This window comes from Lissotriton helveticus, chromosome 8, assembly GCF_964261635.1.
Source record: "Lissotriton helveticus chromosome 8, aLisHel1.1, whole genome shotgun sequence".
NCBI lineage: Eukaryota > Metazoa > Chordata > Amphibia > Caudata > Salamandridae > Lissotriton > Lissotriton helveticus.
Genome location: NC_136069.1, coordinates 1,023,870,287 through 1,023,883,376, shown reverse-complemented (window position 1 = coordinate 1,023,883,376; position 13,090 = coordinate 1,023,870,287). Strand labels below are relative to the sequence as shown.

The following is a 13,090-nucleotide window of genomic DNA, read 5'->3' as shown; positions in this document are numbered from 1 at the left end:
TATACCCAGAATACAAGTCAGACATCTCATGAACTTGTAACAAGCAAATTATCTATCCCTTATGTTTAAGCTTGTTGGGAAGTAACTTCAGACTGCAGCTTTGAAACCATCATAGAAAGTGTTAACAGAATCCCCAAAATCTCATTGGAAGTACTAGGGGCACCACTAAAAAAACATGCACCAGAAGAAGCATTAACATTGGTGAGCTCTATCCCGGATAAGAACATACAACAGTTCACAAGTAGTGAGAAGGTAAGTATAACACATCCTTTGTAATCAACTACACTGAGTAACATGATAAACCAACAACAGAAGAGAAATAAACCCTAGAACTAGACCAATACATTCATTTGAACAGACTATTTTACTAGTTGTGAGTGAACAAGCATTGAAAAAAGTTCAAGCAACAGACAACTGCTTAATCACATATTCACCAACTGGATATTGACTTAAAATTGACTGAAATCAGAAGTCAATTGCAGCAGCATATCAGAGGAGATTCAAAAATCTAAAGCCAGATTTGGGAGATTAGATGTGCAAATGAGCTTTATGAGTGACACAGTTAAGACAAATTCCAACAAATAGGAGCGTTTTAAGAATGAGAAATACGTTTTGGATTCCAATACTTATCATGGAAAACCACTCAAGCAGAAATAATATCTGAATTATTGGTTTACCCAACGTATTGGAGTCTAATGAAGAGTTAAAAACATTATTCTAAATCTGGAATATGTGAAGAAGATATTCACTTTCATCTGTCTAGAAGCATAACTCCAGCATGTTCATAAAGAACCTTCTCAAGGCAAGTGAAAAGATGGTTCTAACACAAGAAAAGTTCCACAAAATTCTCAGATTTATTCAGTAGCAGAGAATATACTTACAAAGATACCCAATACAAAGGAAAGTAAGTTTATATTTGACCAGATATAAGCAAAAGACAGGATCAGCTGTGTTGGAATCTGTGACAATCAATAACTATGTTCAAATCCACCCATATGAAGCACACTCTCAGTTTCCCTCTAGATTGATGGTATTGGTTAACAGTACTCCAAAATTTGTAGTTCTAAAATGGAGCTGAGAAATTACTTGATTCACTTTCCACTAAGAACAAATCCAAAGGAAGGTAATAAGTAAGGGTCTATCTGGAGGCAATGGGTTTTATTACACAAACTAGAAGCAGGTTTCCTGGGGTGGGTGGATTTGAAGAGTAGGGATATTGCTAAGCAATGTTGACTGGGAAGGACACTGAAAGCAGTGCAATGTGGCACAAATTAATAAGAAATGGTAGAAAAATCTGAAGGTCCTTAAACAGGAAATTAAATATACAAATGATAAAACACCTGTTTAAAACAAACACAGCTGAACCTCTGAGTAAAGGGATTTGGAATGTTAATGGGTTGTTCTGTGATAAAAAGAAGTGTACAACATTGTTCCCAATTTGACATAATTCAGGGATTGATATGTTACTGCTGGCTGCAGGAAACACATATTCCATACACATATATTTATCTATTAGAGATGGAATGTGATAAAAACATCTTAGCATCTGGTTAGAAGTGCAGCTGTTACCCTTAGTATAGGAAGTACACTATTAAATTCTGATTAGCTCTTCATATATCACAGGAAAGGAATAGAAACAACAAAAAATGAGATCATCTTACATTATTGTAGGAGACTGTAAACTAGCATATGCTATGGGTGACTGCTCTTCTAAAAGATTTTCTGAACCGATCCCCAAACTAAGAGGTAATAAGAGGGCTAAAACCCAGTCTGGATCTGGTAGATTTCTACTGGAAGTGAAATCTTCAAACACCAAGCTAAACTTGCATTATGAAAGAAGTATAATTCATGTTCAAAATTGTATTATTTTTAAGCTTCATTGCAATTGGCAGAAAAAAAATGAAAGCAGACTACAACCTTATCACTTCTCAGATCATGCTATTGTAGTCCTCAATATCAGTTATTTTGCAATACCTCACAATATCAGACATGGACCGTTCACAGAGCACAGATGAAAGACACAGAACAACCAAGGTGGAAATCAATCCCATTGACTCCACAATTGCAGCCTTGCAGGCCCTCAGGCGTAGAGCAAAAAAGTTACCCTTATACTCCCCACATTTAACTCTGGTGTACCACGCAGCAGCGTCAGTTACGCAAAGACAAAGTGCACGCCGTCTTCCCAGATGGAACCTTTCTGACGATGAGAGATAACTCTCCTTTGTGCAAAGTCAAACACTATTATTTATTTTCACCCTCCATAGATTGAGGCAGGCACTCCCAGCACATTACCTCACATTCCCATATGAACCCCCTACATTACAATCTCTGCACACATTATTCATTAGCCCCACGAGACACAAATTGATAACTAAATCGTATCGAGGATCGAGGGATGAAACTCCGTTACTACACAATAGAGCCATGGAAACGTGGAACGTGAAATTAGATCCACAACTCACGCAGAAAGACTGGTAGTACTGCTGTCAAATAACTAGCGTACATATGCCCAATGGGAACCTACGGATAATTCACTTCAAATACCTCCACCAGGTTTATCATGCACCACACAGACTATTCAAATATGGCTTAAGAGATAATGATAACTGTAAAAGATGTGGGAAGGCGGGAGCGGACTTCTGGCACCTAGCGTGGGAATGTGATAGGGTGATGTCGTACTGGGAGGTGGTCACCAGGACGTTGCAAGAAATGACTAATCTTGAGCTTCAATGCACTCCCCAGATATGCATACTGCATTTGGTACCACTCCTGAAAGGAAAGCTAAGCAAACTAATAAAAATAGCATTGCTACTGGCAAAAAGTTGGTGGCGCTGACCTGGGAGAGTAAACTGAGCCCCTCCTCTGATCTATGGGTCAACGATATGGTTTATTGCCGAGACACATTGGCACTATATGTGGAAGAGCTCCCCGCTGCTTCCAAACCCACTGATGTTTGGGAACCTCTACTGCAATAGCTACACAAGCAGAAGCAAAACACAGCAACTGGATCTGAATAATGGTATCTAAGGGATAAAACTGTCCGATGTGCATCTATGTACGGAGTTATATATCTGAACCAGTTGCAAATGTAGGTAGTCTATTCAGTATAGCCACGGAATGTTAACATGTTTTATATGAACCTGATAAGCTCGCTTTGCATTCTGATTTGTTCATCTCTTACAATGTATGTAATTTGTATACATATCAATTAAAACTGCTTAAAAAAAACTTGTAGTATCACTTAAAAATCAAATGTAGATTTTTTTTACATATAGGCTAAAAATGCAGAAAAATGTTCAGTTATTGGTGTCATATAAAGCATATATCAGGGGTATTATAATGAAATATGTAGTAATAAAGCAATTACATGAAACATTAAAAAGAGTAAAACTGGTTGCTGGTTTTGAAGAACTGCAACCTCAAATCAATAACAATCTAGAAAACCATACTAAAGCAGATGCCCAAGTCCGAAGAGAAATACTTTGAGTGGGAATTTGGGTAGATGGCGGGTCCGAAATCAAGTTAAATCATATGAGCTGAACCAGAAAGTGGCAAACATTTAGCTTGACAAACAGCGCAGAGTTTGAATAAAAATCATATCAAAGTTTTAAAGGATAGAAGAGAAATTTGCAATACTAAGACAACTATACAAGAATTGTTTGTTAAAGTTGATAGAGAAACATTTAAGGTACATCTGGATTAAGCTAGCACATTGATCAACAGCTATCTAAAGACTTTATTGAGCACTTAACTTTGCCACAGTTAACAAATTCTACACAAGATGGGTAATCAGCTCTTATTTGCAGGGAAGAAAAGTCTATACGTGGTTTAAAGAGCAGAAATGCATTTGACCCTGATGGCCTATCCAGCAGAACTATGGAAAAAAATTTCATATATCTTCTATTCAGTATTTTAATTACTCTGCAAAGAAATATTTTAGATTTGAACTATTTCAAATTCCTGGAATTAAGCTTTTATAACAGTATTCATAAAACTCACTAAAGATTCTGGGCTGAAGAGTTAAAGGCAGAGGCTGCTCGATGTCACAAAGGTAAAGTTAAGCCAAAGGTCTAAGTTTAGTGCAGAAGTCTAAAGTTACTAATTTTCGGTAGTCACAAAGGTAAGTTACATGTAGTCTTTTTATGACTGGGCACTTTCCGCACCTGGGCGGGATCTCTGCACTCGGGTGAAATCTGTGCACTCAAGTCGTCAAGTCCCTCAGGGCTCCGAGTGTGGAGAGTCCACCCTGAGTACAGAGATTTGGACTAAGTGCAGAAACTCCTCAGTCATAAAAATACTACTTGTAACTTACTTTTGTGAATACCAAAAAGTGGTAAAGTTCGACTTTTGGCCTAAACTTAGACCTTTGGTCTATGCTAAAAGATTAGAGAAAAGATTACAAAATACTCCCAACACACTTATTCACCCAAACCAAAAAGGTTCTAGTAAGAAGCAAAATATAAGGAAAAATAGAACCGAACTATTGCACTAAACAGACTGTGCTAATTCTACCTCCATTCCATTAGCAGACTTGCTAATATGTGTTTTATGGTTACTTCGATGTACATCGGGAGTCATTACATCACAGGTAAGTTTCAGATTTTTAGTTTGTAGGTTTTTATAAATACACATATACATGTATAGATATAGCCTCTCTTTGTAGGTCAATGGTGTCTGAGCTTTGGCGCTTCCTATGCGGTGCGATTCTCCACGGCGGAGCCAAGCTGTAAAATATCCTTCCAACCCTCTTTTTCAAGAAGAACAGAGACGCACTCACGAGCACTTTCGCAGTGTTTTCTTTTATTTGCAAATATCACGGGTCATCGCTTCAACCAACGCGTTTCAGTGTCATCCGACACCTTGATCACGGTAGATATATATCTATATATAGTAGGTAGTTATAATCAGGACCCAGTTTCCATAGGAAAAGGATTTTTGTTTTGCTAATAACTTTGGAGACGTTTTCAAAAACATTTCCCAATCATTGCAGCTGCTGTCTTGAAAGTTTCGGGGTGATTCGTCAAGCAGGGGGGTGAGAAAAATGGGGGTCCCAAAACACGTTTTCCCCATGTTAATTCTCAGAGGGTTTCCAATACGACTACGGCCTGAGCACTGAACGGAATTACACGAAATTTGGCAGAAAGCTAGATCTTGGTCCAGAGTAGAACCTTTTGGTAGTTTGGTGTATCTGTTCAGTAGTTTTAGGTATATTAACTGAAAACCCAAATTTGTATATCTAGGGGTGTGGATCCTCTGCAGATCCAACAGTCAAAATCGACCTTGGGGCTGCGCGCCACCCCTCCCCATCACATTTCAGGCGGGCCCAGGAGAGGGAGTCCCTGGGCCTGAATTCGCCCCAGGTAGGGGAGCCACGTGGCTCCCCCTTCCCTTTTGATAAAATATATTTTAAGGCCGGACCGCGGGGGATGGGGTCCCAAGAGCTGAAACTGGCCTTGGGATGGTGGTTGTGCAGCCTCCCTCCCCTGGCAAATTATGGCCAGTCCCATGGGATGGGGTCCTCAGGGCTGAAATATACACACATAGCCCCCTTCCATGTGAAAAACAGAGGGCAGAAAAACAAGTAGAAAAAGACAAAACAGAGGGCAGAAAAACAAGCACAAACGTCAAAACATATAGACAGAAAAACAAGCAGAAAAGGCAAAACAGAGGGCGGAAAAATGGGCAGAAAAGCAAAACAGAGGGCAGAAAAATGAGTAGAAAAGGTACAACAGTGGTCAGAAAAATGCATAGGAAAGGCAAAATCGAGGGCGGAAATACGAGCAAGAAAGGAAAAACAGAGGCAGAAAATTGAGTAGGAAAGCCAAAACAGAGGTCATAAAAACTAGCAAACTTATGCATCCACTCACAGACCCACACAGACACTCATGCATCCACTCACAGACCTACTTAGAGACCCATGCACCCACTCACAGACCCACTCAGACACTTATACACACTCAGACAGTCATGAACGCACTCACAGACCCACACAGATACTCATGCACCCACTCACAGACCTACTCAGAGACTCATGCACCCACTCACAGACCCACTCAGACACGCATACACACTCAGGCAGTCATGAACGCACTCACCGACCCACTCAGAGACTCGTGCATCATCTCAGGCACCCTCTCAGAGACTCACAACCCTCTCACAGATCCACTCATAGAATCATGCATCTACTTGCATACCCACTGAGAGAGTCATGCACCCACTCACAGAGCCACTCAGACACTCATGCATTCATTCACAGACCCACTCAGACACTCAAAAACCCACTCAAAGACCCACTCTGATACACATGCACTCACTCACAGACCCACTTACAGACTCATGCACTCATTCACAGACCCCCCTCAGAGACTCATGCACCCACTCACAGCCTCATTCAGACACTCATGCACCCACTCACAAGCCCAATTAGAAACTCACACACCCCCTCACATACCCACTCTGATACTCAGGCACCCACTCACAGACCCACTCAGAGACTCACACACTCACTTACAGACCCACTCAGAGACTCATGTACTCACTCACAGACCCACTCATAAACTCATACACCCATTCACTGACTCACTCAGAGACTCACACACCCACTTACAGACCCACTCAGATGCTTATGCACTCTCTCACAGAGTGACTCACACACCTGTGGAGGCACTCACAAACTTACTCAGGCACTCTGACATCCACTCACAGACCCATTCAGACACTCATGCACCCACCCATAGACCCCCTCAGACACTCTGACACTCACTCACAGACCCACTCAGACACGCACTCACCCACTCAGACACTCATGCACTCACTCACAGACCCACTCAGACACTTATCCATCCACTCACACACCCAGTGAGACACTTAAGCCGCTACTCCCAGACCCACTCAGATACTTAAACACACCCACTGACAGACCCACTTAGACACTCTCACACCCTCTCACAGACTTATTGAGACACTCATGGACTCACTCACACACTCACAGTCAAAGGTTACTGGTTCCAGTTAGGAAATTCATGCAATACCAGTGAAATTCAGCAGTTATAGTTACCTGAGCTAACTATAACTTATGCCCCCTCAATGCACTGCTAATGACCTCACATATTACATAATTACATCACTGATGACATGGTCAGTAACATCACTGATGACATCTCAAATGACATTACTGATGACATCATCCAGTTATTGTGAATGTTTCCGAAATGTTCATGAGTGTTAAACATATATACTAAGGTAGTAAAGTGCACAAGTACTAAGTTAAATACATGCAAATTTTGGCACATTGTTGGGGTACAAGAGCCAAATTAGCATTGGAGTTCACCATTAAGTTCTGGATTTTCTTACTTTTAATTGTCAGAAAACCATGGTCCATTTCTTATTCTATTTCACCTGGAATATGGAACTCTCTCTATTTAGACCATGGTTACTTGCAAACATTTTCCCTGGGGCCAAAAGGTTTAGTCTGTGGCTTGGAAGAGGGCCGCACTGATAACCAACAGGGTGGCGGTCGGGGCGAGGGGATAAGATGTGTGAAGGGGAAGCAAACAATGTACATCTAGTGGCTGAATTGCACAAATGTGAACCCAGAAATCCTGGGATCAGTCCCGGCTTTGCTATTTGGCCAAATTGTGTGATCCTAGGCAATTCATTTTAGTTCACTTTCCCTCCTGTTTCTTCATTATAACATAAAAGAGGACTTAGAAATACATGAATTCAGGGTGTGTGCAGTACAAAACCTTCTCCTGTGTTTCATTCAATAAACTATAATATTGTTCATGTATAATAAGCAAGCCAGCCCACCCACAGGATGGACAGTTCTTTCCTCTTAGTTCACTCTTGGCATTGTTGTCTGGATGGGGAGGAGCATGAAGATTTCTAAATTCACGTTTGAAAACTGTCACTCAAAAAAAGTCCTCAATGCACTTTTAAAAAAATACTCCTAAATGCACTGACATGATATATTAAAGTGAAACAATTCTTCCTGTTAATGAAATACAAGTTTTGAACTTTGAAGAGACTATCATATTTTTACACGTTTGCTGCAAGATGTCTTCAAAAATGAAGGTATTCCTAGAGCTAAGGGTTGCAGGACACCTTAGTTACTTCCTTTCTTTATCTTTAAATAACCATGAAATACATGTTTGCCTGTTAATTTAGCATATTTTTCATGTTAGTGCTGAGTCGAGTAAACAGCAGCCCAGGGCTACTGTTGACCAGGGGGGCCGCACTTTCAGTATCAATGATTTAGGCCGCCCATTATAACTTATTAAACAGCTCTATATGGTACAGAATGCTGCAGTTGATATGATCTTTTGTCTTCAAGCTGGTGCAAAAAAAAATAATTGCAAGCTTATGTCAATAGAAAGAAATGCTCCTGCCTAAATGTGACATCATTGTTTTGCTGAAGCTGCAAAGCATTAGCAAAAAGCATTCTGTTTTCTTCCAAAGCTGTGCAGCATCTGCAAAAGCATCAGACAATAGTCAAACAAAGTGGGACCTATTTGCTTGGCCAATGCCTGAGTTTAATCTTTTCCATGTTGGAATCGGTCACCACTAGCTTCTGCGTAATTTGTGTTATACTGTACATGCTAACTTCCCATAATTAATATGTTTTACAAGAGGGTCTTACCCCCACCCCATGGCGCAATATGGGTCACTGAAATTGCTATTATCAGTTATGGAGATGTGTGAGTCAAATTCACACTGTGCTGCATTCATCTATCAAGCAATACACCTCTGACTCTAATGTTATGTCAAGCTGTAACAGTAGAAAGTACATATTGACTCTAGAATGAGAAAAAATCAAATAGCAAATAATCTGTCAGAAGGATCAACGTAGCCTTTTGCTATTGCTAAATAGCGATTTTTAAGGAATCACTATTTAGGAATGGCAAAAGCCTATGCATGTAGGAATCGCTATTAAAATAACATTCCTTAATTGCTACTCGAAAATTCCTAGTCGCAATTAAGGAATGCTGTACCATTCATTCCTATGGGCCTACAGGCCCATAGGAATGAATTGGAGATTGCATGAGCAATTTAAGAGTACCAGTAGGTACTCGCAAATTGCTCATGCAATTTCAAGGGTGCAAGGGTGTCAAAATGACACCCTGTTGCACCCCCGAAATTGATCTCTGCACATATGTTGCACACACACATGCCCTAAGGGCATGTGTATGCGCAACATGAAACTTTGAAAAATGCACAAAAGTGCTTTTTTCAAAGTTTTAGCAAATTACCATGAAGTTCAACTTCATGGTAATTTGCTACTCCTATTAGCGAATTCGCTATTTTTTTTACTTTCATGCAATGCATTTAAGGAATCTCAATTTGGGATTCCTTAAATGCAATCGCAATTTAAGGAATCTCAATTTAGAGATTCCTTAAATTGCGATTTTTGCATTTGGGATGATGCATCCCAAATGCAAAAATACCGGTCGCAAAGGGGCAGATTCTGAGAATCTGCCCATTTGCGACCGGTATTTACTTTGATGCATATGCCTGAAGGTTACTATGTTGCCTCCAAGCTATGATTACTCCTGTACCACCACTACACCCTTCAACTATCGCCCCACACTGCCCCAAAAATCAGAATTTCCATAAAGCTTCTCTCATTTATTAGAAGCCTTCCTTTTCCCAACACACTGATTCCTCTTTAACACGTTGACTGAGGATGTCTCTATTATTCTAATGGCTTTTGTATTCCACCCTCGCCTTTTGACCACTGTTGCTTGTCCTATTAGGTTAAATATAATATAGTTTTAAAATTGGTCTTGTGTTTGACTATGACAATGCAAAGAAGGGAAATGGCTGGAACAATGTGGGCAGAGCCTCGCATGCCGTTTCCCTGCAAGCGTAACCACGCTTGCCTGAACCACACGCTTGGTGAAAGCAGATAGCGATCTAGTGTACAGTATGGGTGGGGAGAAGAAGAGGAAGCAGCAGGACAGAAAGCTCTGGATTCAGACAGGTAAGTGGGGCTTGGACCGGGGTTGAGGGAGGGAAGTTTTTGAGGGTGGGGGTCGATTTTAGGGCTCAGGGCAGGGGGTTGGGGTACTTTTAGGAAGGGGGCAGGGTTTTAGGGCTCAGAGTAGGGGAGGGGGTTACTGTTGTTTTAAGAGCTGGGTTTGAGGGGGTTTTAGGAGTCGGGCGGATAGAGTGCTCAGGGTGAGGGGGTCGCAGTAGTTTTTTTAGGGCTCAGGACAGGGGGGCTGCAGTCAGGGTAGTATATGGTAGGAAGCAGGGTTTTAGGCCTTAGGGTAGGGGCAGGGGAAGAGTACTTTTAAGAGCAGGGCAGGTTTTAGGCCTCATGGTGGGGGAGCGAAGTAGGGGATATAATTTTAGGGCTTAGGGCGGGGAGGAGGGTCGAGGTAGTGGCAATCTTAACCATGCATACCCCCTTACCACTCATGCTTTTAAAAAGACATTGCATGGTAAAGGCATGCCTGGTAAAGAAATGCGCGGTTAAAACGCATTCACGGTTCGGGCTGCATGGTAGAGGCACGTGTGGTTTAGGCATACATGCCTCTGTCATACAACCTGCAAAGAAGTCTAGAGACCCCGCGGCTTCGATAGTGTTAGGTGGATGCTACATATAACTAAATAAATAAATACGCTGTGTAGGCCAAAGGTATGAATGTAGTCAACTCAGCACACATATTTTCCATCGTTTATTGCGATACTCATGGCTAACTGACTGTAATATTCAGAGGGCAGTTGCAGTCAGCAGCAGGGCCGGACTGGGAACCAAAACCGGCCATGGCAAAGTGCTCGGCTGACCCCCCCCCCCCCACCGGGGAGGTTGGGGTTGAAACCGAGCTCTTTGCCGGGGCCAGTATTTGGCCGATTTTGTTACAGGGCCGATTTTGCAGCTATAGTGCAAAAACGGCCCCCAGGGGCCCAAAACCGGCCCCCACCTTGCGGCGCATGGTGCCCACAACGGCCAGTCCAGCCCTGGTCAGCAGGTAAAGCAAGTCAGCAGCCTCTTTGTACCACCAGTGGGTGGTGCACAGTTATGAAAATACCTTTTAAGGATTGCTCAAAAAGAAAACCTAGATTTTGTCTCGAGTTCCTTAAACTTGCACTGTTACTCAATATCAAGAAGGTCTCTTTATTCTGTTTGGAGCACATTATCTCCATTCTCTCTCTGCCATCCCCGAAGACCATGTAAACCAGGCTTGATTGTAAAACAAATCTGCATGCACAGCGTTGTTTTTTTTTCTGTTTCTCTCCCCAGGGGGCATCGTTTGGGACTGTGTTTGCAGGCCGAGGCAGAAGGCTCCTACGTCACCTTCGTAGCATGTGCCTCTGAGCCAAAAGCAAGCCTGCTAACCCCTTTTCCAGATTACTGTCCGTTCTAGGACCCTCTGTGTTGTTTTTTTTTATAGAAATAAACGACCTGCTCACATGTTCCTCTGCTCTCCTTCCAGATGTGAATGAATGCGGCCTGAAGCCCCGCCCCTGCGAGCACAGGTGCATGAACACTCACGGCAGCTACAAGTGCTATTGCCTCAACGGCTACATGCTGATGCCCGATGGCTCGTGCGCAAGTAAGTCGCGTGGAGAGGACCGAGTGTAGGCCACATTTAGAATAAACGTGTACATTGTACAGTTATATCAAATGAGCTATAATGAGAAGTGAACAGCTAATATCATCATGGTGGATGCTGCGGCCAAAACAGGGAAGTCACAGCTAGGATCATTTCTTTTTCTATGCCTCGGGTACTATATGAGTAAAGCGGTCCGGAAACACAATAGAATCTGTGTTTCTATGGGCTGTTGTGTGTCCTACACACCGCAGGGGTCCAAAAGAAGCCATATAATGCAAGGGCGCATAGGGATGTTCCCTCAATTTCCATTGGGAGTCCTCATTAAAATTAGGAAATTCTTTTGCCCATTTTTCTGTGCCATATTACAGATGCAGGTACTCTAGCTAAACGGTCGTCAAAGGACACAGTAACAAAGGAAGGACACAGTGGATGCTGCTGTGCATTAATGTGGCGGGGCAGTGTGGGGGGACTAGTGCTGGGGCAGCGCGGGGGGGCTAGTGTGGGGCAGGGAGAAGAACATTAAATATTACCTGCCATCTGCTGCCTCAGTGCTCTTCTGCGCTTCTCCTCCTTGAATCCCCGCAGTCAACAAGCTCCCCAACACCAATCCAGACCCTGCTCTATGCTGGTATTACGGAGCATGAGAGCAGTGCCGGGATTGGTCTCGGTGCCCTGGTTCAGAGCACACTAATGTGATAGACCCCTGTGCCTATTCTCCACCCGGCTGGACAGCACCGCTTGGGTGGAGAGATCTAAGTGCGCATGTTGTTTAGCAGTCCTAAGACAGACAGCCAAATGAACATGCACACTTGCAGCAGTGTCACCACTCCTCCTCCTTGCTGCAGCTGTCCATCAGGATGCCCTAGCCCCGGCCCACCCCATCCTACAAAAATAACATGATAATAACCTGTGTTAATATTATTCTTTTATTTTTCATGTTTTCACTGCTGCAATAATAGTGGGGCGCCACTCCTCCTCCTTAAAGGAGGAACCGCCACTGAAAGGTCGGAGATGTGCCTGCAAAAACACCGACAGTTCAGCAGGAGCCACACTCACAGTTTCATTGCAACGACACACTGCACCTTTTTTTTCAAAGGTTTTTATTGCCATTTCGAATTTTGGTCAATGGGTACATATAATTGTCCGTTGAGAAAACACCTTGTTACCTTCACATAGCAATGAGTTGGCCGGTGCATTGTTGCCCCACAATTTGTGATCTCACATCGCACACCGCACCTTAGCCACAGAAGAGGGCCCTATCGTCCCCTCGAGCCTTGGTGCAGATTTGGATTGCTTCCACCTTTGTGGGGTGACTTCAGTGTCACCCTCAAGAGGCTGCCCTTTATGGAAACAGGAAACCATCTGCTTCATGTTCTGTGTTTCCAAACAGTGTTGTCTGCAGCAGAGTTTGCTCTTACACAGCAACAAGGACATTATTTATACAAATCTAGCACACATCCTTGATCTTCACCAGGCACTCTCTTTAACGATGCTCACCAGTGTAAATTGGGGCAGTGAACCCATTCGATATA

General features: G+C 42.7%; 1 protein-coding gene across 1 annotated transcript in view; it reads left to right on the top strand.

The window, feature by feature from the left end:
* The window catches only part of EGFL6 (EGF like domain multiple 6), a 580,012-nt gene that overhangs the window by 287,858 nt on the left and 279,064 nt on the right, over window positions 1–13,090 (top strand). Inside the window, exon 4 of the mRNA XM_078657865.1 lies at window positions 11,439–11,558. Coding sequence (XP_078513991.1) covers window positions 11,439–11,558 — 120 coding nt within the window. The remainder of the gene's footprint in view (window positions 1–11,438; window positions 11,559–13,090) is intronic.